The sequence below is a fragment of the Micropterus dolomieu genome, linkage group LG12 (assembly GCF_021292245.1).
Source record: "Micropterus dolomieu isolate WLL.071019.BEF.003 ecotype Adirondacks linkage group LG12, ASM2129224v1, whole genome shotgun sequence".
NCBI classification, from domain to species: Eukaryota; Metazoa; Chordata; class Actinopteri; order Centrarchiformes; family Centrarchidae; genus Micropterus; species Micropterus dolomieu.
In genome coordinates this window covers 24,470,463-24,497,260 of record NC_060161.1, presented here as the reverse complement: position 1 = coordinate 24,497,260, position 26,798 = coordinate 24,470,463, and the positions used below count along the sequence as shown (strand labels likewise).

Sequence of the window (26,798 nt, the reverse complement as noted above, 5' to 3'; positions counted from 1 at the left end):
CCATATTTGGATAGTGCATTTACTGAAACTGGGAGAAAGTATCCAACAATCCACTTGATCAAAAATATGCATAACAAACTCGTTATGTCAAATATTGGCAAGGAACAACAAGTAGACACAAACACAGTAGTTTTTTGGTTTGTTTGTTTGTTCTTTAAAAAAGGAACTGTGGAAAAGCTCCTCTAAACAGAACAGAAACATCTAAGCACCTGTTGAGTCTTTTCCAGAGCAGCCAGTTGACAATCTGAGGAGTCATCAGTCAGATGGTCACCAAGCTGTATCTGGACATTAAGTCATTCACAAACACCTCAGGAAAAAAAAAAAGGGATATTCCCCCTGTCACATCACAGAATTGCCTTTCCCTGATGATTCATCAAACCGAATCAAACCAAAGGCAGTAAAATATTTGAAAGCCCCAGAGCTAGAGGAGTTGTTTTTTTTAACTCATAGTAATGCTCACCAGGTTTCATAGATAGGCCCATAACCATAATGAGAACAACAGACGTGGTGCTGGTGGTGGTCAAGCTGCTGCTGGAGTCTAATCTGAAGTTACAGGTCAGTTCTTACAAATGGTTAGCTCTCCCTAACAGCCAGAGTACTTTCAGAGTACTTTCATTAGTTTTTATTTCAGTTAAGGGGGAATGGGGATGGTAACAGGGGGAAAAAGCAAGCAAGAAATATTGTGGCATAAGAGTTGGATAAATAAATTAAAGTTTATATTAGTTTGTAAAAAGAAAAAAAAAGTGTGATCACATTGTTTAGGTTTAATTTAACATATGATTCAAAAGGTTTATCACGTTATGTATTGAACAAGTATCTCCATTGGATGTGAAAAGTGTCCATCAAACCATGTATCTTCCACTACAGGATGCACGCACCTCCCTCCCTTTATTTGAGAAAGTGTCTCAAACAACAGAATATTTCTATAGTGTTTTTTTTTTTACCTAAGTTACCAAAGGTCTGACTGCTGTGGAAGACATACTTTGTAATCTATTAAAATCCTCTTTCCCCTTTCAAATTCTTCCATCCACATGCATGTAAATGTAATGTTGAGTCGACCAAGTCCTCCAAGGCTTTTACATTACAAATAAGTACTCCACTGCAGACAGTAGGGGGCAGCAGAGCGCTGCCTGCTGCCGGTTGGGGACTGTTTTGATGACGTAGCTGTTGTCGTCTTGCCGTTCCGGCAAGATCGTCGAGATCCTCCTGTTTTACAGGTCAGTACGGTGTATAAAAGCACAAAACAGATGAATAAGCATAGCAATCGTTATCTCTTGTGTTTACGTTGTTTTTAGTATGAACTATGCAGTTTGTTCATAGGTTTCTTACACTGTGCTAGACGTTAGCTAGCACTCCCGATCCTCGGTCAATGTCCACCATTAACGTTTACGGCTGCTGGGCGCTGGTTTCACATATGAAGTATTTTATTTGTATTTTGTTTACAAAAAAATGTCACTATCTTGCCAGGATCGTTTATTAAATTGAGGACAGTGAACGGTTCTGTCAGTAAGAACTATGAGAGATTTATCCCTGTTAATATAAAAGGTTTAAATTCCCTTTTCATATATTTAATTATTATACTTTTTTGTTAATATTTCGAAGGTTTACATTCACTGTAGGCTACGAGAGTTTTAAATTCCCTTTTAATGAGGAAAATGATGAATTGATGTGTGTGCTAGATACATTTTATTCACTTTATGTAATTTGGTTACTTAGTTGAATATTACTGAGTGATGTGCAAAAAGAGACTTCATGTAATGACTAAAATTACTGTATTTATTAAATGAACTCTGGGAAGACCGTCTAGACCAATGGCAGCAAGTTTCCTCAGCCTCATCATTTCTGCTGTTTTACAGGTTTATTACCTTTCCACATGCCCTGTGCCTGGGGCCTGTAAGACATATAAGCTGGCTTGCCAACCGGCAATAAAAGAATAGCAGAAACAACAGCAAAAAGCTTTCGCCGTGGAAGATACCGTTGCTAAGGTAAAGTATAGCTTTAAGATTATTGTTTGACAACTTTATCAAGTTTGTACTAGTTCAGAGTCATTCTCATCTGTCATTTTGTAGATTGGCTAACGTAAACTTGTTCTTTACAACTCAATGCTGATGTAGCAAGTATAGGGTTTGAAAGCTTTGTGGTTCAATGTAAAATATGATGGGACAGTTCACTGTGCTTCAAAGATCTATATTTGGTTTCCTCAATCAAAAACAGATGTTTAAGACTTTTGGTTTCGGTTTTATTTCTTCCGTATTTCAGAAAGAATCGGCTGGGGCCCAAAATGTTATAATTTAAAAAAAAAAGTCTAATATCATTCAGCATCAATATTTATCATGAAAAAGATCAAATTCTTATTTCTGTCAAGTTTAAAAGCTGACCTTTGCTTCTGATTTGAAAGTTGAAAAAAAACATATAGTTTATTTTGGTTTTAAACTTTTATTTATGGTCAGTACATGACAAGAACCTGCAAAACAGTGGTCACTTAACAGATCTCAGGTAGAACGTCAAAAAACAATTATGATAAAAATCTTTTTTCAAAAAATTTCACTGAATGTAGGCATTAAAATAATTCAGGAAAAATGTCTGCACACCATTGGACTGCAGAGATTTGTCCTTTGTGTCCTGCAGTGATATTTTTTGTCTTTCACTTGAGTACTTTTGACTGGATGTGCACACACTTGGCCCCTCTGGAGGTTTTATACCAATGACAACCATACAAACAATTGAAAACACATTGTATAAAACCTTTTCACGCAAATAAATGTAGCTCAGATCAAATCACAGATCACAATAATGTGAGAAGTAGTAAAACCTTTCAACATACTGATGCACACATAGAAGTGTGTGTAAGATGTAGTTAATGCAGTGAATGCTGCATGTTTTCTAGTTTGCTTGCTATTGTTTAGCACACACACTCTTTTTGCACAGACAGACACAACACCACACTAAGACACACTGTGAGGACAACATTTATAGAATTTCTGTTTTTGTTTTCTCTTATTCACAAGGAGAAGGAATTGAGGAGGACTCTTCAACCGATGAGGCTCGTCTTGGAAGACGGGGAAATCCAGAGACCTGGAACGTGAAGGTCCAGAAAAGTAGGAGAATGAGGGGCCTGGATTGAAGGAGGCAAGACAAATGGATACACCATGCCAGTCTGCAACCTGCCAAAGGTTCACTAAACTCTACTGCAGAAAAGCAGAAGACACATCATAAGAACAAGATTTCTAAGTATTTCTGGGGGAATTTGGACTGGAGAAATGATTATGAAGTCTGTGGTGGAGGGGAGCAGTGTAAAGCGGCGGCGGACAGGAGCAGATGGATCCAGGAGGTCAGCATCCATTATTTGTCACCCTGTAGTAGATTGGAAAAGAATCTGAGTGTGCCAACGCTTGTTCCTGTCAACATTAGGCATAAAGCAGTGGTGTTTTTTGCAGTGGGCAGGAAGAAGAGGAGAAAGTCATGAGAAGACTGAGGACAAGAACGAAAGGAAAAGGTACTTTATTGTCACATACATGTGAAATTCATTCTCTGCATTTAACACTCATTGCCTCAAGAACCTAATCTAAGATGTTTTTGATGGTGTGGAAAACTGGAGTGCCCACACAGGAAGGAGGAAACCCACACAGACACAGGGAGAACATGAATTCTCCACACAGAAAGGCCTGGAGATGACGGGTTCGAAAATGAGACCTTCTTGCTGTGAGGCCACAGTGCTTTCTGCAGTCCTTCCATAAGATCTTCCTTCTGGACCTTTGGAAAGTTCAATGGCACTTCTGTAGGTCCTCTTCATCGAAAGGTGTACCTGGAGCTTGTATTCAAGTCCATCAGTCACACTGAGTATAAGCTCTCTTGCAAACAGTCTCTGTCAATGTAAGTTTTCTCAAACAGTTTCAGTTACTTAAATATATCTCCCTTTCACTTAAAGAAAGACCAGTGCGATGCCTACTGTTCATTCAAGCCTGGAAACATCAAAGCAGCTTCATGGGACACAAAGGCTGCGAAGCAGAAGGACAAAGAATGCAGGTGAGAAGACCTTGTTGGCGCTCACTCCAGTTCCAGGCCATATCGTGTGAGCTACGTAACTTCAAGGACTTCAGCCAGATGGGGAACTGGGGAAAAGCTGGGGATCCAACGTTGCATGACCTCCAAACAATCAGGTATTTTATCAGACATATACATTCTTGCACAAATATTGCCTTCGATGTCAATAGAAATCAGGTGTGAAAAGTACCCAAGGACATGCGCCCAATTACTCTTCTTTTTGAGGTCCTACTCCACTACATTTATTTTGACGGCTTTAGTTACTAGTTACTCTGCAGTTTATAAATTAAAAACATAATCAAAAACTAGAGTATGATGTATTTTCACAGATAAAGCCACACAGCAAAATATAAAGTAGTTAGAATTAGCTTTACTTTTCATCTTAAAATTTGAATGTAGGACTTTTGACATACAGAATCTCTCCACAGTGTGGTGATGGAACATTTACCTTTACACCGTGAAAGACATACTTTGTAATGTATTAAAATTCTGTCCCTCTTTTCCCTTTTAAATTCTTCCATCCAACTCTCCCCTAGATACAATTCGGATGGCACCACTCAGATGACTGGGAAGTTTATCTGTCCCAATCTCTTAAAAGAAGAGTATCACCACAGCAGCCCCACTGTGCACATCCAACCAGCCAGTTAAAGAGCTGAAGTTCAAACAGCCCCAAGAACTGAAGGTTTTGCCCAAGAACTTCCACTCATCCTACGATGGACTGCACCACTAGTGATGCCCATCACCAGCTGGAGGCTCACGCAGACGCACACACACACTGATGTACATAGGCTATATTGGTTATTTTTTTAATACCTTTACTGGTTTTAATGGTTTTAATATAATTCCTAATTGTTCAAAGTATTAAGTCAAATATCTAGTAGTAGTAAAGACTCCAATCAATTGTCTCTCACAAATAGTCTGACAGATTCTTTATCCTGGTTGTTCATAATTATAATAAAATTTAATATAATTTGGGATGAAATTTTGAATGTTGTGTGGTTTACAAAGTAAAATAAATTTCAACCTTCACTGATTAAACCGATTTCATTTTGTCATTATCAGCCAACATTATTCACAATGTAAAGATAGCTTATAGATGATTAACATGATTTCAAAACATGCATCTTATTTAGCTTAGGTATCATCAGAAGGTATGCTTTCACAAAGAGTTCAGGTAACCTTTCTCAAATATGTCCATTTTGGAGGAAAGCAATGCAGCGTTGTTTTTTTTTTTAAACCAAGTATCTTTCAGAAACAGAATGAGCTTTATTGTCAAGTAGTGTTTTACACATACGAGGAATTTGCTGTGGTGATGAGGTGCTACACGTAGACAAACATACAGTCAACATAAATAAATGTGGAAATATATAAATATGGAATAAGGTAAGTTTTTGTAGCAACTTGTATAGTGTAGTGTTTTGGGGTAACATATATATTATGGCAGGAGTCCGGAAGGATAGCTTTGGATAAAGTTTCCAGCCAGGGAATAAATGACAAGCTGTGTTTTCCCTGAATCGACTGAAACACACGTTTGTGTCAGGTTGCCTTTGGCCTGGATTTAGGATGACATGGTAAAACAAAGCTTTGTAGAAACAAGGGTAGGCTCGCTATCAATAGTACACCGACTGAAGGGGTCATAAAAAGACAATTGAGGCTTAAACGGTTCACTGATGACCATGTAAAGATAGTTGTTCCACTTACGGTGATTTCTTACTTTCTTTGTATGTTCTATTTTAGGAGATACTTTAATCTGACATGATGACATGATGATAAATAAAATGCAAATGAATTATTTATGTCAAATTTGATCTAAAATCATCAATCAATAGATGTTACAAGCTATTTTTTTACAAGCCGTTTTGTTAGCAAAACATGCTGCAAGAGTAACGTTTTTTGGCACTAATGGCTTGCCATAGTTGGCACGGGCTTCACCCAGATTGGCACAGGCTTCCCCCGCAGCCACTTGCGGAGCTCCTCAAGTCCGACAATATTCCAGCCATCACTTCTCATAAAACTGTCAATATTCGAAATCTACACAGCTGATTTCTCACCTCAAAACTTCTCAGAAGTGGATTTAGTGATGAAATTCCATACGAAAACTGTAAAATATAAAACTTTCTGTTGCTGTTCTCTGTCTGGTGCACGCAATGATAATGCAGTTAATAGTGAATATTCTCTCTGACCAATCAGTCTGTCATGTTTTCACGCTACAAACGAGCTGTTTTCAAGCAGTTCAGAGCAGAGCTTTCTGTGGGAGATGGGAACTCCCTTTGGGCTGGACTTTGGGCTTTTTCAATTTGCAAACCTGTTACATGCACAAAAAAGATATATAACTCAATAAAGGACAGGGGGAAAGCCAAAAAGCATAATACCACTTCTTTAAATGTTAAATATGCCCTCCTTTTATGAAACCTATCGACACATTTGTCTATTTTTATTTCCTATATATTTTAAATAAATAAGTGTATGTTTTAATAAGTTGTTTATGTTTATGTTGATTCTCTCACTCTGAAACGTTCTCTGTAAATTGTTAGCTTGAGCTTCTCTCACTCTTCTCCAGATCTGTGGATTAGGATGTGAACTCTAATACTATTTAGTAGAGCACATAGACACATACTTCTGTAGTCAAAGTTGAGAGGAATCTGTAGAGTGTGGTGCAATAAAGTGTAACCGCCCTGTAATTACTTATGTGGCTTGGCAGCTTCTAATGTTTTGGACCCTAACAGACTTATAACTTTAAACTGGTGTTTCCAAAGACAGCAGACGGCCAGTAAGAGCTTCTGTCTGGGATGCTGAGGAGGGTAAAAACAAATACATTTGGATTTGGTGTATTTATCTGTTTGTGAGCCATGCAAGATGTTAAAGAATAAGTTAATATGTTTTCATGTCTATCTTGACACAATACTGACATGCACATGTACAATGAAAGAGGCTAAATCATCTTCCAAAGGTAGTTTTTAGTACGAAATTCTCATTTTGTGTTTCCATGAAAAGTGTTTTGTTGCTGAGCAGCAATAAAGGGATAGGTGTGAGAAAGAGGCAATTTGAATGTAAACACAAGTAGGCTATATAATATTTTAAGACACCCTCAAAAAATATAAACCTATCATTTAAAATACATAAATACAAAAAGAATAAATGTTGCAAACAATATAGATTTTTTGTTTGGAAATTTTATTTTGAAATGGTAACTCATTCCAGTCATTACCGCTTGCGGCCTTAGATTTTTTCATCACCAGCAAAGTGTCCATGGTTGACAGAAAGAAGTTAATTTCCTTTAGAATAGTTGTAATTTATTATATTTATTAAGCAGACAAAAAGAAAAGACCCTTGTGCAACATACTATTAGTGGACTGTTCATCAGTAACAGCAACAAGGACAGTAAGATTGTATGATCTATAAGATATACAATGTAGTAAATGGGTAGTGATTCTGGACACATCCTCTGTGTGTGCGTGTGTTCATTCCATATTCTCAAGCTTTTTATTGATTTTTATTTGTTTTATCTTGATTTCTGATGATCAGTTCTTAAATTCCCCAGTTAACAATCTAAATATAGTGTATCTGCAGAGATGGCTGACAAATAAAAAGGAAGTAGAGCAGCATATTAAATGCAGATGCTTCCATAAGGGCACGTTAAATTATATAAGTAATTGATGGCTCATGTGCTAAGGCCCAGATCTCAACTCAACTTGACATTTACAGGAGATTATGGAGCGAGATGTTAGATGGTGCTCTCCACCACCATCATCAAAACACCAAACAAGGTAATATCTTTTGGAAGAATTGTTTTCATCCCTTTCGTAGAAATTTGTAGATTTTATGCTAAGGTGTGATGAAGCTGTTCTGGAGACTCAGCCAACCCAGAACAGCTCATCAAAACCTCTTTGGCTTGTATCAGTTTGTGGCTCCAGCTGAGTAACACTGAGAGTGCTATAGTCCTCCTCTTTCTCTGCTTTCACTGGCAGGTGAACATGATCTTGATGACAGTGAAGCAAGTAACTGCATTGGTTTTTACTTATTTCACATATTAGATTTATTTAGCTTTTTCCCTGGCAATTCATTTCATATTTTTTTCCCATGTATTCCCATTCCAACAGCAATCAATAAATAACAAGCACGGCCAATCATTTCATTCTGTACAAATTGTCTCAAAACATGCAACCCTGTTAGACAGGATTCACTGGCAGTAAAAAGTGAGGACGTTCTGCTGGTTTCCTCGTATCAGCACCACGGGGCAGTGGAGGCCATAGGTCAAAGTATCCAGCCAGGCCATGTACAGAGCACTGGGGCAGTCATTGTGTGGCACAGGAAGGCTCCTGGATAAAACCATCACATTTACATGAACATAAGAAAACAGCACAACAAGAACAAATATCAATATAATATTAATACACATCAGATTAGTGCATACTGTCATTTGCAGTGAACCCAGATAGAGCTAGTCCCCCTCATGTCTTTGTTAGGTCTGAATCACACTGCCATAGATGTAAGAACATGGTCTGGGGACTCTATTTTCTATGTGGACATCAGGCAATGTATTGTTTTCATTCTGTGTTACATTGAGACACTGGCCCATTGACACTGACAAGTTAAATGATCATTACCATCTCCCTGCAAGTCAGGATCTCAAACACAAATATGGCAGGTACCTGTCATATTCTGACCTGAACTGATCATTTAAACAATGTACTCACACAAGCACGAGAGCAGCATGTTGGGAATTCCTCCGGATTATTTCATTCAGCCTCACTTTTCTCTCAGACTGTAAGAGGGAGGAAATAAAAGTAAGTTTGTTCACTGATGGGCCTCATACACAGAGACATTTGAGTTTATTCACACATAAACAGACAGACCTTAAGCTTGAAGGCCTCAAACTCTTTGTCTGATATTTTCCACTGGCTGCTTTGTTTCAGTTCCTGAACTGAGACACTTTCCTGCTGTTCATCATATAGCCTGAAGGGGGCGACACTGTCCACAAACCGACTCAGACTGCAGAAGCAGGAAGAACAGAAGCACAGAAATCAGTGTGCAGTTAAGGACAGAGAAAAAAAATACAAAAGTCTAGTCTGTGAAGATTCAAAGACCAATAATATTTGCAACATATTATCTTAATTTAAATAGTTTGAATATGGCAATTTCTCTACAGTAAGTAAGATTATGAAAAGTTTTGGTGAAATTCCCAGGGCTGTCATTTGTTTTTAATAGTTATTTTTTCTTTTTAAAACATTTGTATGTGATTATATTGTTTGTGTGGACAAACATGGGGGTGACCTCTTGGATAGAGTCAGAAAATTTCAAATATTGCAGTGGTAGCTTTAGTGTTTTGTAATTTGTTCATTCAAAATAAAGCTACACCTAAAACTTGGGTTTCTGCAAGGTAGCGAAAATGACAGCCTGTTGTTATAGACTGATCACTTCCTGTGTCCGTACAGCTGATCCGTTTTCAGTGTATGTTGTGACTTCTGACAGTGAATGTGAAGGTTTTGTGGACATACTTCTTGGCATTTGGACGCCTCTCACTGTCCGTCATGACGGTAACATCGTTGAAATCCAAACGAAACCTCTTCAGCAGAGCTATCATCCTAAACAAAACAAAAGTCTATATGAACATCAGTTTCCACAGACCAGCATCCACCAGATTGTATTCTGCAACAGAAGTGTCCTTGAACTGGAGTGAGAAATCTGAAATCTTTATGTATTGTACAAAATACTCCAGACTACATCTACCAACTTACAATCTAATAAAACTCCATGAATAAATGCATAAGATTTGATATAAAACCATTTGGTTTAAAAAAGATCATTACAAGCCCCGATTAAATTATTCTCTGGACTGCAGATCTTCACAAAAATGTCAAAGTTGTAGACAAGATACTGAACTGTATACCTATTTCCTTAATTTACTTCTTTCTTCTCCTCCATTACTTGAGTCTATATATAGTCTTGGTGTTTAAATCCAAGTATTGTGCAATGTGAATTATTTTTGCAGCTCAGAAAAAGTGAAAAAACTACACGGGTACCAGGATGGACCATAAACCTGTGGGAAATTTTTACTTATTATTTTTCATTATTATCCACTTATTGGTAAAACAGAGAAAACTCACTCATTGCGGCCTTCCTCCATGTTTTGCTGATCTCCCACAATGAAGACTCTGATCTTACAGCGGTGCCAGCGTTTCCTCCTGGTGAGCAGGTAAGGCACCAGCAGAGTCAGACCTTCAAAGACAAGACGAAGAAGAGATATTGTCATGGTTCTGAGTTTTGAGTTTGGTATTCCCTGTTTTATTTTTTACACCCTTCCTCTTGTGTCTGTGTTCACTTCACTTCTTCTTATTTTGTTTCTCCCACTTGTGTGCTTGTTTAGTTCTCTCTGATTGTTTCCACCTGTATCTTGCAATCACCTCGCTCCTTCTTTGTATATTTAAGTCAGTGTTCTTCCATTGTTAGTTGTTGGATTGTCTTCGTGAGTTGTGTGCCTGCCAGTCCTCAGTGTTTCCTACCTGTGTTATTGATGTCTTTGTGGATTGTTGAACTTTGGATTATTGCCTGTGCTGTTTGGATTTTTGTTTCATCTAACCTCTTTGTGCTCACCTCCATCATCAGCTATCCAGTAGATGTCGATGGTCTTCTTCCCCTGGTCGTTCTGAAACACTGTCTTAATCTGATCACTGTCGCCTTTATCGAAGATGTTGACAACTGTAACAGCAGGAGGAGGAAGAGTTAGGTGCACAGGCAATAATTATATATTTACTGAGTAATATAGGCACAACAAACAAAGTAATAATGCACTATGAGATGTCCAAATATAGAGAATAACTAACACATGAGGTGGTGACATAGTGAGAACAGAGCAGCATAGGGTTAAACGTACATTGTACATTAAACATTCTAGTCAAAAATGTAACATAATGTACATTTTTAAAAGTGGGAGCTGGAGCTAAAAACCTTTTTCTATTTACAGGTTGATGTAGATAAATGGTACCAGTGATCCTTCAGGAGTGAATGCAGGTAAATATAACGTCCCCTACACATTCAAGTCTAATTTGTATGTGTGCATAAAAGTAAGTGCTCACCTGAATCCCTTTCTGGAGACTGCTGGTCGTCATTTTCAACAGGTTCATCAGGCTCAAAGCCCTCGTTCACTGGAAGACAGACGTTACATCCTTCAACATAGCTGTTTTAGTTGCATATTATACAAATGAGTCACGTTGTAGGAAAGCACACGGATAATAAAGTCTGGATTCCCAACCTTCAAAATCAAACTGGTCAGAGATATCCAGCCCGTCCATCATCCTCAAGATACATAAACAGTAGTTGGAGTCGAAGGTATCACTAGAGAAAAAGCAAAGTAAGAAAAGAAGAGTAACTTATGATGAGTGTTTTAAAGCTAGCTATGCTAACATAGATTGTTGTATTAATACCACTTGTTCTTACTGCGCCTGTAACTGCACAGACTGGATTGTATATTCCCACTTTTGACACATTGTCAACAACTTATTTTGTTAAGGCAGCATTACACACTCAGCTACCAGTTCATTTTTATTATATTATTATTATTATTATTATTATTATTATTATTATTATTATTAAGTGGTTAAAACTAATGCAGTCTTACACAAGAGTTCTGCAATAAATCCTACCTTCATGAAGCTCATAATAATCAGTTTATGTTGAAACCGTTATAGAGAGGTGTTGATTTGATGTAGTCTGTGGCATGACATGCATCTCTATTATTTTGTCAACCCCATTTATATCAATGAGGGTAATCTCAATAACAGATAAATTGTAATGCAATACAGTCTGACAGCACCACAAAGGTGGTCTGTTGCAGGACTGTTGTAGACTGCATTAGTTTAAACTGCCAGCTTAGTGGAAGTCTCTCACAGCCTTACTCTTAGCTTAGCAATGTATTTTTAAAAGTTGCAGTATTTCCTCGCAACAGAGAGCTGTGTAACCTTTCATTGCCAGTAAAACCGAGAAAGTTTTTCTTCTGTTTCTTTAACCACACTTACTATATGGTGTTGGTATAATCTTCAATGCTTTCAGGAGAACTGTCCCCCCAGTTTGCCTTGAAGCCCAGGACCAGAGTGTTGGGCTTCAGCTTGCCAAGACCAGAAGCCTTGAAGAAAATGTCAAATCAGAACAAAAAGTTTAGTTTCATAAAATACAAATAAAAACACACCGTAAGTAGAAATACTGCATCCCAGGATAATCAAACGCTCTATTGAAAGTAATGTTTAGGACCAAATATAAAGTAGTAAGTGTCCTAACAAACAAATTAGAAGTGATGTAAATACAAAAAGAAATGCAGATCCATCTGTGGGCATTGAGACAAACTATTTACCAACAACCAAAATTGTGAGAAGGAGATAGTAGAACATGTTTAACAGGTTGTCATCCTGCAAATTTTTGTGTGCAATTGAAGCTGTAGTTACTTCCCACAGACAAACACATGCAGCTTCTCAAATAAGAGATGTTTTACCTGTAGCAAGTGTCGAGCACCAACTCTGAGGCTGTCGGCAGTGAAAGCAGTATAAAAGGAGCGCACCTTCCTCTTGTTCATCCACTTCACCAACCAATCTGTGGCATCTTGCTGCCGAGTCTGCCTGTCCTTTTCCTAGAGGAGTCGGGAATCCAGTGATCTCTTTAATTACTTAATGAAAGACAAAAGAGAGCTAAAGCCATTCACCCTGATGAGTAAAACATGGCTGAAGAAAAGAGACTGTAAAGGTATTAACGATTAGATTGCTTCTGTAATACAAAGATATATTAATCTCTCTTATTTTCCTTTTGAGAACAACATTATTGAGACTGACCATGATTATATCTCCACAGATCATGAGGCTTATATGCTTTGTGAAAGAACCAACAAAGTCCACGAGAGCTGGTCGCTGGTTTGGTGGCCCAGTCAGGACGAGACATTGTGGTCTGAAAGAACACATCGGAGGACACAGATAAGGGTCAACAGGCACGCAATACTATCACCATTGATAATCACTTTTAAATGATAAAATGTAAATACAGTACTATTCCACTAAATAAGAAGTATGAGATCAAATTCCAGTTACAAAATGGATAAGACAAATACCATTAGAGAGAAGTCTATATACAGTGGTATATAGTGGTGCTTATATACCAACGCTGCACTCACTGTTGATGAGGTAACATTGGAACTCACTCACATTGTAACACATCTCATACAAACATCAGCTGACATGTGATGGGAGGGTTATCGATAGATAATATGAGATGTCTATTCGCTCACCTAAAATTCTTGACATGATCCTCGACACCAGACAAAGAGACAGAGTATGACAAAGCCATGTTGTATGTACCCGCCTGGACTGATGAACCCCAGTTTACCTCTGTGGATGTCAAAACAACACACAAGTGAGGTGACTATGGAAAAAAAACCTGAGAAACAAAACTAACAGAGGGAGAAAAATCATACAGTTCTGAATTTTTCCACTCTAATCTAGGCTGCCTCAAAACATATAATTTGTTTCAGACTCACTTGGCTTGTTGTAGTTGACGTATCCAAACAGGAAGAAGATGATACAGAAGGTGAGGAGAGCAGCCCACCAGGTAAACAGGAACATCAGCACCACAGAGATGACTGCTCCAAACAAAGCTGACCACTTACTGTAGTAGTGAAATGACGGCCTCCAACCTCAAGGGGGCGACAATGAGAAATAGAGGATTTTCATTTGGCATATAACACGTAACCTCTACTCTCACATAGCCACACCTATGTCCAATATAGCGGGCAAAGGGCAAATGGCTGTGTCTGGTCATTCAATGGCCCAATCTCAATGTCCTCCCTAAGACTTAACTGACATCACTTGGTAAGTGATTGAGTGCAAGACTCAAAATGCTATGCTGAACAGGACAGCACATTGCGACATTATCACATTACCTTGACAACATGTTACACACTTATTTTATGTTTTTTACTTTCCAATTGTGTGATTTATATGTCTTGCAGGCTCTCACCCTACAGAGTGGATGAGAGGTAATAGTGAATAATAATCTATATTTGTCAATAATCAATGCAATAACCAATATTGTTGGTCAAAACAGCATCATTAAGCAAAGACTAAATTGAATAGTTAAATAAACTAGGTGTGTAATAAGGTGACTGCAATATTCTGATATAATGAGTTCTATGTACCATCTTAAGTCCATGTAAACTTTTTTTTCTAACCATGTTAACGTCAGGTTTTTTTTCCTTCCATGCTTGTTTGTTTACCGCTTTTCTTCGTCTCTAACTCCTATCTTTTACGTTACAATGCTATGAATTCTGGGAAACGGATACGGCCTCACAGACTTACTGGGAACGCACCTCAATGTCTGTGAGTCTGTGAGGTTGGACATTGAGCCACTAACTTTGCATTTCAACACATGCTGAAAAACTTGTAGACAGAATTTGGACAAAAACCAACAGGCTGATTTCTTTAACCCAAATTCTATATGATTTAATGTTTGGAAGAAAACTTTACTTTTAACTGTCCTTCTTGTGATGATGAAATTCAGATACAGATAGAGCTGTTTCTCAATCAGCTTCCATAATTATTACATAATGACTTTGCAAGATTAGTCTAAAACTAACATCAAGCAAAGGTTGAAACTTCTGTAATTACAGGAATGTACAAGGAAGAACATTTTCATTCACTAGGATCTAATCTCTGATCTGATCAGTGAAGGCGGAACAACTTAGGAAGGAGGCTGGAGAGCATGTGTGGCTCAGCAAAGTGATCGACTTTGATGCAAGACACTGCAGTTTGTTTCCTATTTCCTTTCAACACTCACTTTTAACTATGACCACAAAGTTTCTGTGAGCCTAAACTTTAGTCATAGCGGTGACTGCACAGGAAAGTTCATATGGGTCATTTTGGAAAGTGATGACAATGCAATTTTGTCATTTAGTCTGGATGAGTTATGCATTGTAGTGTAGGTAACTCACCAGGGGAGTTGGTGATAGATGCGTGAAAGCAGCTGAAGTTGATGAGGCAGTAGGAACACAGGAAGAAGTTGGAGATCAAGGCTGCGATAGTGTTCAGCTCAGCTGTAACGAAACAGGAGAGAGAGAAATCAAAGACACATTACAAATCCAGAACTGGATATTGGTAATCACAAATGTATGAAAACTCATTCAACTGTTTTCTCTTTACTTTAATATTGAATTGTTTCAACAAGAACAAAAACAGCTCTTTGTGAAAAGATTAGCACATAACAAGAAAGAAATAATTCCAATAATAAAACAGCGACAGCATTAAAGCACACCCACCAATGAGAACAAAGGCCACAGCAATGATGGAGCAGAGTAAATAGGCCCGGCGCGGCTCATCATTTTTCCCATAACCCTTTGCAAAGAATCCAATGTACGGGTATATGTTGTCTCTGCACAGACACTGGAAGATAAGGCAGAAAACATAAAATGCGCATCATGTTAGTCTTTACTACATTTATACATTCTTTTATTCCATTATATGCTTCATGCTATTTTCTTATTTATTATTATTGATATTTGCAAACTATTAACATGGCAGAGCTCTCATGGACGGTGGTGTCATTTGTCTTAACCAATCCTTGTTCAAAATGTGGAAAGCCAGCCACTGTTCTGAAGGTGGGACAGAATGTTCACAGTCTGCCCGAACCATAAAAAGGCTACATGAGTATGAGGGTATGAGTATGGGACACGACAACCTTCACCCACCAAGAACTAGAGGAAGGTTTATTCTCAAAGATTAATGGACTTGCAGAGCACTTTTGGAAGAACATGAAAACAACACTCACAAACAGATTTTTCCAGCCAATAAGGCTCGCCTGGGCAACCTCACACCTACATGCTAAACTGAAATTTTTACCACTATAAAGAAACTATTTGACCACTTTTGCTCTTGTTCCAGGCAAGAAACTGACCCATCTCAACTCTATATGGCATTGAGGTTTGTTATAGTGGGACTGAGTGGAAATTTATCCTTCTGTTTACTCTATCTCTCACACACACAAGCCAAAGTCTATAACCCCCTTTCTGCTTCACATCTTGTAAAAAAAAGAGATAACAATCACCAGACATGGACCATAAACTCTAGTGTGTTTCTCTCGTTAACAGTCCAATTTTTGTACGGTCTAAAAGTAAAGTAGTAAAGTAGTTCCAATTACATTGAAACTAACCTAATTCTACAGTAGTGCATCTAGAGGTCAAAAGATAATTTGACTCTTCATACCATACAAAAGTAATTAAATCCTTAAAATCTGTGATTTATATTAACCTGGGTAGTCTTTCTCCTGTACGGAAGACCTAAGCGGCCCTCCATTCAAATATTTATTTTACACCGTTTTCTCATGATAACAGGATAATTTTCTCGTGATCTCGAAATAACAAACCATAGCTAAATACAGGGGTCGGCCGGGGTGTTTCTTTAGGATAATTTCAGAGTTCTATATAGTGTGACTGGTTAGCTCAGATGTAAGAGTGCAGGATTTATAATCCAAGGATTGCAGTTTTGACTCTTGATAACATTTTTTTTCTTCTTTTGTGTGTTTTTTTTTATTATCCTCTTCAACAAAGTTGTTATGAAGAGATTCAGGGGAATCCAATCATACATTTCCTGGCGGCTATTTCAAAGGTTCTGAAATAGCCGTCATGAAATATGTAACCTTAAATGGATTCCCCTGAATGAGAAGCACAGGAATTTCCTCTGACTGTTAATGATGGGGAAAAGAAAAGTCCATAGGTTTGATGGATGTGGACCAATCGCCAGTCTCTTTATAGGAATTTTGTTGAAGAGGATTTTGATAAAAAAGTTTGTCTTCCATGAGGATCATACCCACAAGACCAAGTGTCCTGTGCTCTACCAAATGAGCTAACCACTGATACATGTAGTGAACTTAACATTAAACCACTGTTAAACTACTGTTTTGATATCTCGAGATCACAGGAAAATTATCCCGTTATCACAGGCAAACAACAGTCGTTATCTCAGGAAAACGGAGTAAAAAAAAAGTTTGAATCGATGGCCACTTAGGGCTTCTGTACTCTTGTTTCTTGTTCACTTCATCTTTCTTTTCTAGATAAGTAAAAGATGCTGTATGTGTAGCAGCTAGATAGTTAGAATTCTAGCTAAAAGTATTATCACCATTACATGTTGTGACCATTCATCGTCGTGTAAGGTTAAAAGCATTAAAACCTGTGCAGTTAACTTTGCTTTAGTTTGTTTAGTTAATCTCTTTCCCCTTTTCTTTATTAAGAATATTAAAATTTAGGTTTGACCACAAGAAGTAATTAAGTATGCTATGAGTCAGAATTGTTTTTAAGACTTGATTTTATTTTATTTTATTTTTAATTATGTTGTGAATGTCTAGGAACTAGAATAAGTTTTCCCTCTCTCTTATCATTAGAAATTACATTTAACAACTGTAAGGATACTCAGAATGTCTTGACTTTAAGAATACTTTAATCAATGAGACCAAAGATATTTGCAGATACACACTTCTGGTTATTACTGTGTAGAAATTAATGATTTAATGACCGTTTATACAATTCTGTGGTTTTGGTCATTGTGGAAGGAGTAATGTGACTAAATGCATATAATATAGTCACAAAACACATTACGGTTAAAATCCCAAGAGTCAAAATACACAGCAAGTCACTTGACCACAGTTTTATGCCCCAGAGAGAGGTCAAATCAAAGAAACGATCTCCTTTGTCTCACTCTCTTTTTTAAAAACTCCTACCTCAAACAGCTCTTGAGCTTTCAAAACTTGCGCATGAGGACACCATCCTTAAGATTCCTTCTCCATCTTCTTATTTTACTTTATCTATCTTCAAAGTTTTATTTCTGTTTTTCCCTTGAAGCCTTTGTGTAATTTTGTCCATCTTGCTTGGTATTAGTTTTTAAACGACTCCCGTCAACTGAAAAGCACGCATGTGGTTGGCAACTGTCCTAAACATCTTGCTGTGCTGTCTAAAAGCTGGAATAATACAGAATAAAACGTGTAACTCCCCCACTTATCAAAGCTAATTGTTTATTAATGTTACATTTATTGTTTTTTTAAAAATACAGAATTGTATAATTTTTTGCTAGTAAAAGTACAATTTAGCGTAACATCAGGGTGTGGCTGTGGTTTCTCACCTGAAAGATTTTAGGGGCGGACACGAGGAAGCCGAGGGCAGACGATAAGCTGGCTGCAAAGATACCGGCAGTAATGAGGTAGTAGAAACCTGAGATTTGGCCCAGTACCTGGTTGGAATAGTCATCAATAGGAAGGAGTATTTACATTATCACATGTCTTAAACAGTCATGAATACAGGATTTGAGTTTTTGATTTAAAAAAAAGCCACCTTTTCATTCCATGATGATTAAAGGCCTTCTAGAGTGAATGATACCTTTAAGTTGTTGGCCAGGCCATATTCACAAGACTGTGACTGGATGCACTCTGTGAAGTTCCAGCCTAGGTTACATGACAGACCCACACAGTCGTCAGTGATGTTTCCAGTCAGGATGTCAGTGATGTTACCAGAGGCATCCCGCACCACACACGATGCTGGAGGTGAATGAAGATGTAAATAATATACTCATAATGTAATGTGACATTTCATACTGCAATTTCAGCAAACTAAACATTTTTGTGCAGGTTTGTAGTGATACGGCATCAAGTATTTGTGCTTCTATTCTGGACCAGTACATCAAAGACAGAGACCGACTGATTAGCTCCCCCAGGCTAGACGAAAACTACATTCCAGACTGACTTTATTTGCAATTAAAAGCTGTTTCATCACTCCGAAACTGTGAAAGGGCCAGTTTTAACACTTTGCTGACTGATAAAACCGTCTGTAACTCCTCCATGACCTAGGTGTTGTTCATGATAACGAGAATTAACAACTAAGCTGGGATCATAAAGACACTATGAAACTCACCCACAACCACACACACACACACACACATACACACAGACAGCTAACAAGCTCTTTCTTTCACACCGCGTTGAAGAGATGATAAAATCAACAGATGCAGACAATTCTGAGGGGCATTCCTGTAAAAGAAAGACTGAGCCAAACTTTGCTCTTTACTGTTCCTCTATGACTGTAATCAAAAAATGGAACTTGGCAGCACACACAGTAGCTCCGCTTTAATCTAGAGGTAATTTCACTCCCCACCTTGAAAAAGTCTTAGATACAAACCAAAGACACTTTTAGTCACTCTCTGCCATTTTGACCTACTACATTTTTGCTCTTCACCAAGAGGAACTATTTCGCCTACTATATGTACAGTCTAACGCCTGCTGGAAACTGTTTCTGTAATAAGACTTTCTCAGCTGCTACCAATGACAATCCGAGAAACCACCATGACCAATCCACTGTCTAATCTGACCAACTCCATTATCACTGTGGACATTGTCCCTCTGAAAGCTGTACAGTTTGTGGCCCATGAAAGGATCTCGCTGACAAAGCTGCAAAACAGTATGGCCAACTACCCGTAGCTTGTGATCAGAAGTTGATGTCGAGTAGCTCTGACATTTAGATTTAGATCATATAGAAATTAGACCCATAACCAAAGTCCAGTCGTCCTACCTGATACCTGAAACAAATTACTCCTTTTTACTATTGCCAAACAGAACAATAACCTAAAAATTGCTTACTGTTTAATCTTGATCTTAGCATTATAATTATTATTCATACCACAATTATTTCACTTTATTCACTTGTAAACACCTTAGGTAGTAATTAAATGTTTTTCAAATATCACTAAGTCTTATCTGTGAGTATTGTTTTAAACAGAAATGCACAACATTTGAGTCTACCTGGATTAGTACTGACTTATTTGGGAAACTTAAAAAAAAATAATTTAAGCATGTTGAGTTTGGGTACATTATCCACAAGGATGTTTTACATCCAAAATGTGGACCCATAAAGATCTCTAATAAATGATGTCAGATCCCTCCCTTTTATTATATTTTTTACCATTTTGGGGTCATCAACCATCTCACGCTCATGCAGTACACTGATGACACTGCCCTTAAATGAGTGATAAATACTCAGGCTCAATGCCCTCAGGCTCTCCCTCCAAACTATCGAGCATTTCAAATAATCAAATAATTAATCAATAATTAAACCAATAAGAAGCAAATCCACACAAAATATGTAATGTTGTCGCTTACCAACAGTTACAGAAATTAGTAGATAGCTCACTGTAGTCCAGAAAATGGCTGATAGTGTGCCTTTGGGGATAGCAGTAGCAGGGTCCTGCAAAAGGAAATACACAAGTCAACATCGTGGTGGTTGTTATGTAAGAAGTGTGCCTCTGCTTTCTTTCTCTTTATACTTTAAGGTCTCCAGAGATGTTGGCTCCAGACAGGATGCCGGTGGTGGAGGGGAAGAAAATGGCAAACATCTGGAAAAAGCTGCCTTCAGGTCCTCTCCAGTCTGGTTTTAGGTTCGATATGAATATCTCACCTGGTGACAGGCAACAAAAAACCCTATGGTTAGGGAATGTGTGTCATCATGGCTAAAATAACAACCACATGGTTACGGTTACGGAACGATCATGGTCGTGCTTAAAAATGTTTTGTTGACTCGACATCGACCCATCCACTGTACAGTCCACCCCAACCTCCTCCCAAGGTTGTTCTATAAAAATCTAAGGAGGACATATACCTTATGTCCTCCTTTTCTCTTGTTATAAGTACTACCGCTGCTTAAATGCTTTGTCATTTGAACGTACATACATGTCATTTTGGGGCGCTTTCTGACAAGACTGATTCTGTTGTTCTTCTCGGGAGGATAGTCCCTTACTTTTCTGGTCAAATACTTTTTTTGTTCCAGGCATTGTTGCAAGCATTTTGGCACTGAGAACCTGTTTGACATTATCAGTGAAAAAAAATCCAGATTGTTTCTGTGGGAGTAAATTAGGTAAAACTGATTTTTATCACAGACGTTATGCACTCACACAAATGAAAATTGGGACTGTATAAAAAACCTGTTCAAACAACGTGAAACTACAGAAAGTTTGAGCTGTAAAAATATTTTTTGGAAATCCTATTTCAAAACCCTGATTTTTCTCAGCAGATTGTCTTGGTTGAAATATTCAAAATATGTGCACTTTATTTATTTTTCAATTAATACATCAATACAATGATCCCTTCATCAAGTTACAGTCACTGCGTTTCTGTACTATTCCGCCTGGCTTTGCCTTCCCTACACACAAAGCAATCTCTGTCCCGGCTGTTAACACCACGATGGTGGAACAAGCTACCACATGCCATCAGAGCAGGGGCGTCCCTCTCTAACTTCAAGAAGCTCTTGAAAACTCATCTCTTCCAAGAAAATTTCCTTTTATAACACCTCTAACTCCGAACCTCTAACATGCACTTCCTATGCTCTTCTTCTATCCCCTTACAATTATCTTGTATTGATTGCACTTTTTGTTACCTCTTCCCTAGTATTTACCCCATTTATGCCATATGTGCTATTAGCTCTTCATCCATCCATCCATTGTCAACCGCTTATCCTGCGTACAATGTCGCGGGGGGGCTGGAGCCTATCCCAGCTGACTTCGGGCGAAAGGCGGGGTACACCCTGGACAGGTCGTCAGTCCATCACAGGGGCTATTAGCTCTTACTAGTATTTAATAGTGCTCTTCCTAGTATGTATTGTCAGTTGTAAATCTCGTGCTGGATCTGATGCTCTGTTGATGGTTGTTTGTTATTCCTCAAATGTAAGTCGCTTTGGGTAAAAGCGTCTGCCAAATGAGTAAATGTAAATGTAACCATGTGAATGTATTAAAAATGCACTAATTCCTTGTAGGAAGCCTGAACTCACTGCGGTATCCAAAGATGCCCTGGGCCTGTTTCTCTGGACCGGGAGGGATGATTGTGCCCACGAAGTAGTTGGCAAATGAGACCATGATAACTGCAAAGAACAAAATCTGGGTCTGAGAGACAGAGATAATATGAGAGAGAAGAAAAAATACATGATAAAGAGAAAATGTTAGGAAGAGATGTATTGGCCAAATCCAGCAAATAAAGTGAGATGTTTCAGGTTGTAGTCACCTTGGACTCCCACTCCATTCCAGCCAATGTGATCAACAGAAGAACAGCCACCGTGATCACGCCCACAATACGGACGTCATTGACTGGGTCGACTATGACGACACCAAACTCCTACATTAACACAACCAAATTATTCACATAAGAAACATAACAAGAAACCAAACATATATGTGTATGTATTTAGATAATGTTTTGTGGAGACATTAGAGTCAGCTTTGCTTAACAGGTGAAATTATATTAAGTCATAAGCTTAATTTAATTTGACCTGTTATAATTGGACAAATAAAACTAGACAGTTTACAAAGGAAGAAATACATATGTTATTCGCAAGAGTGCCTTTAAAAATTAAAGCCAAATTTCATGATTTAAAATGAAAAACTTTCAGTAGAGAGCTAAAACAGTTAATTGAAAACAACATCTGTGTAGCGTTGGGGATTCTTGCCTTGTTAAGTATCTATATTGTCAGGGATTATGCAAAACACATTTTTATAAATATATCTTTAGAAAGTTAAAGTATAATAAGTACCTGCATTAGATCACGGACCGTCTCTGCAAAGCCAACAGTGTGGAGGGCACAGGCTAGGGCGTTTGCGAAGGAAAAGACTACCCCAATTGGCCCGCCAATTTCAGGACCCAGGGAGCGTGACATCATGAAATACGCCCCACCTGATGTTCAACCACAAAAAGAATGACATAGAGATCATGAAATACTGTAGATGATTGGAAAACAGAAACCATTAATGTACAAATACAAACTAATTTTGAGGAGATCTTATCAAGCTAAAAGAAAAAAATCTATTTTTAAATGTATGGTTTTGAGTGGGGCAGGAACATTTACAAAGCAATAAGTATCACCACAAACCTCCAAGCGCGTGGCTTTGCACAAATTTTGAGACAAAGGAGGTCACTGACCTGATATCACCCTCCCGTTGGTGGCGATAGCAGAGATGGAGAGGGCACTTATCGAGGTCACCGTCACAGACATCAGGATAATAAGCCAGGTCAACACTGAGATAAGATGAATGAAGGTATTCATCATTTCTACGATAGCATATCCATATTGTTCTGTTATTTATTTCAAGGCCTACTTCTCCATCTCAGCTAGAGAAATGTCTCCCTCGTGTACAGGCACAGTAACACTGATTGGCATCAAGTATGACTTTCAAGGCGCATTTGAACTTGTATTTGCTATGATTGTGCAATGGTTCTACCCATTATGTGTTTCAGGAAATTAACACTTATTTTGCCTTAACTTTGGGTTTAACCATAGACTGTATAGGTGTAACCTGCACCTGACATAAAGCTCTACCAGTAATGTGCACACACCATTCTCATGCAACATATTGTATAAAGGCAAATCAATTAAATTTGTTGAAAGTGAGAGCAAACAATGAAGTGTTACAGCCACAAAACGAAGGAACAAAGGACAAATGAATTCAGGGATGAATGAAGTGATAACTCACAAATGCCTGCCTGAGAAGTGATCCATGATAGGCGGAGAAACAGGATGACTCCCCAAATATTCAGCATGCAACGAATCTGCGACGAAAGTTTAATCACTAGATTGTTTCATATACCATGTGTTAAAACAATTTAAAGAACCAATGTATGAATCTCTCACCATGACTCCAGTCACCCAGCCAAATCTAACGGGAGCTTTTTCCTGCGGAGTTTGTGATTCTTCCTTATCGCTGTCTGTGACTGACAGGGTGGTAACTCCTGCGACTGTGGTGGTGTGTGCCACATCCAGCTCCTGAGAAAAACATTTTACACAAAAGAGGGAGAGAGAGACATTACAGTCATAACCTTGCCAGTCATCAGCTTCATAGGGTACAACATGAATACCTGATTGTAACCAATGAACACTGTAATCTTGTCAGCGGACTACCCAATATTTACACAACTAAAAATCTTTACTCTGTTTTGTTTTAAGGTTACAAAGCAGAGTTGACACATTCAATCATATGTTTAAGTCTGAAGGATTAAAAAAGTCTTTGATAATGAATCAAATTTAGCCCCGTCTCATGAGACGCACAAAGGTACCCTTTAGTCCCTGTATCAGACACACCAGGCTGCCAGAAGTGACTTATTGAAAGTTATAAGTTACAATACGTATTATGTCATGTAATGTGACAAATATATTTTTACCCACACTATGATCTTTTCGTTTTCTGAACCAAATAGTTGTGTTGCCTAAACCTAACCAAACTGCAACCATTTCACAAAGTTATCTATGTGTTAATAAAGCATCAGAGGTGAAAAACTTACCTCAAATGACCTGCGGAGAACCTCAAGAGATGGTCGGCTCCTCGTCTGCTGGCGTGGCAGTGTACTGGCATAATGATCCAGCTGGGGCACCAGGTCTAAGGTGCTGTAGAAGGAAGGTCTCTGCTGCTCCGTCTTTGAGCCCCGGTGCTCTGATGCGCTGGCGGATAGGAGGTGCAAACAAAAGGGTTATTTTAAAAAACAAATACTGCAGTGAATGCTGAAGCTAATTTGTAATCGTCACGCTTAGCAGTTTCTTACTCGATGTTGCTACATGCTGGATCTACCACGGTGATGTGAAGTTTGAGGTTTAATCAAGATGTTATTTGAATTCAGGCCAGGACCTTTATCGCACATTATCACTCTCTATCATTTTATTCATTTCATTTTGTTGTTTGAGTCAGCCTATAATGTAAGACAACCAGGAACTGCTGAAGTTAACATTTAGATAGAATTATAGCTAATTCTTAAATGTAGAATAAAGGATAGACCAGTTTTGCTGAAGTTGGGCCCAACTGAAAGAAAAACTGGACTCTAGCAGTTAACAATACAAACCTTGAATCCACGTCAGAGACAACGGCGGTTGGAGGAATTTGGAGGTTACCATCTTGTTGATGGATGCTGGTGTCAAAATGCTGTGAAGAGTATCTGGGAGGTCCTTCATCACTGGTTGAGAAGCGGGCCAACCAGCCACGCTTGGATGCTAACTGCCCCATCAGTCCTGTATGGGACTTTTTTTGGTATTTTTTTAAAGAGTGTACAAGATAGAGACATTGATGATCATTGATAAAAAATTATCAATTAACAGAAAAGTGAATTACACAGTTTATCAGACTCCCTCTTGAGCCACAAAAGCCTAAACACAACTATTTTTACACACACACAGTAATAATCCCCAAGACCTGTAAACGAACTTTGACTGCACTGATAAATTATCAGTGATAAATTATCAGTGCAGCTTTAAGTACGCTGTAAAGATTCTATACTGTCCATTATAGCTGGTTAATGTTTCTTTTCACTGGTAGCGATTCATACTTTTAAAAGGTGACTAATTGATTCAGCTTGTCTTAATGAACTTGTCTACAATGCATGCACCTGCATTAGAAATAGTGTATGTGTACGTTTTGTTTTGTTTTAACCTGCTAGATAACTTTCAGGATAACAAGGCTTTTACTATGTGATATTTTTTACGAGATGTTTTTGTAAAGCTATTATTCATTTCCAGTGAGACCAACATAAATTAATGTTACAAATGACTGAAATTGTTTTTAACCTTCTATATTGGCCATAATGCTGTAATAAGCTCCAGCAAACTAATGATATAAGTCTGCTTTTGGTTTCTATAAACCTAAATACATTTCTGTGCACTACTGTTGAATCAGTTCCATTGATGAGTTAGTATTAATTACCATCATATTTACATTTAAATGCTGCAACATTTAGTAGAACATTTTAAGCAAAAACAAGTCTTAAGTACTTACTCTGGTGTCTTCTATGCCAGATGAAAACGCTCTCGTCAACAGATGAAATATGTTCCTTTTCTCATTTCACACTGCTACACTTTATATTTATACCTTCAGTGAGGTAGGGGTCATCCCCTCCACTCTTCCTTCCCTCCCTCCCTCCCCCTCACACACACACACACACACACACACACACACACACATACTCACACACACACGCACACACCTCAGCATAGTGTACACTGAAAAAAAATATAGATATGAATAATTTCATTACAGATAATTTTGCTCCTTGCTGATGCATAATCTTGTAGCGTACTCCACATAGTCTGTCATTTGAAATAAAGCAAATGACTCAAACAAACACTCATGATTACAGGATAATTTCTACATTGACCATGAAACATTTTAACACACCTAAAGTATATTTTTTCCCAAATTATACCAAGGTAACCTTTTGTAGTTTTTGTTTTTCCATATCTAGTTTCTGTTGTGTCATGTTTCTGACAGCAACAATTGCAAGTTTGACAGATATAAAAAGTGAAAGTTGAGTACAACTCTCAGTATAACGCATTGTCTTTGTGATTTGATTAAATTTTTTACGCACATGTCAAAAATATGATGGCCTGCTCTTCTATTCTTTTTTCTATTTCAGATTTGCCAACTCTTCAGCATGGACTTTAGTTTTTCTTAAAGACCATAAATATCATCAGATGTGTCCCTGAAGACACTAAACAATGTCAATCAATATCTTTTCAAAAACTAGCTAATAATTGTTTCATGTTAAATCTATTGTGTACACAACAGATAGTGAGGTACAATGAAAATTTAGCTCCTAGCATACACATGTAAAAACGTCCACACAGACACACACAGTTTAATGCTTGAAAATAGGTTACAGAAAAATATTGTAGAAGAATATTGTACTACTCAACTCAACAGGTGATTTCAGCTTTACAATTTGAAAAA

The 26,798-nt window shown here is 37.9% G+C and overlaps 2 protein-coding genes across 3 annotated transcripts in view; both read right to left on the bottom strand.

Moving 5' to 3' along the window:
- Positions 1-488, bottom strand: part of LOC123979859 (secretory phospholipase A2 receptor-like) — a 2,559-nt gene extending 2,071 nt beyond the window's left edge. Inside the window, exon 1 of the mRNA XM_046063968.1 lies at positions 461-488. Coding sequence (XP_045919924.1) covers positions 461-488 — 28 coding nt within the window. The remainder of the gene's footprint in view (positions 1-460) is intronic.
- Positions 489-7,540: 7,052 nt separating this feature from the next.
- LOC123979776 (solute carrier family 12 member 3-like) lies at positions 7,541-25,956 on the bottom strand. 2 transcript variants are annotated; one of them, XM_046063819.1, is made up of 28 exons: positions 25,848-25,956; positions 24,922-25,097; positions 24,370-24,526; positions 23,723-23,854; positions 23,565-23,640; positions 23,014-23,109; positions 22,628-22,767; positions 22,102-22,212; positions 21,872-21,983; positions 20,376-20,506; positions 20,212-20,296; positions 18,440-18,597; positions 18,186-18,293; positions 15,335-15,458; positions 15,011-15,112; positions 13,562-13,717; positions 13,313-13,412; positions 12,864-12,975; positions 12,530-12,664; positions 12,060-12,166; positions 11,297-11,379; positions 11,121-11,189; positions 10,639-10,743; positions 10,152-10,263; positions 9,543-9,629; positions 8,901-9,036; positions 8,742-8,809; positions 7,541-8,363 (listed from the first exon to the last, which is right to left on the bottom strand). In XM_046063819.1, exons 2-28 carry the CDS (start codon positions 25,080-25,082, stop codon positions 8,225-8,227), a joined length of 3,102 nt encoding a protein of 1,033 aa, XP_045919775.1. In that variant the 5' UTR covers positions 25,083-25,097; positions 25,848-25,956; the 3' UTR covers positions 7,541-8,224. The 2 variants fall into 2 exon arrangements, with proteins under 2 accessions (XP_045919775.1, XP_045919774.1); XM_046063818.1 differs by lacking the exon at positions 25,848-25,956 and having other exon boundaries at positions 24,922-25,203.
- Between the last annotated feature and the right edge of the window lie 842 nt (positions 25,957-26,798).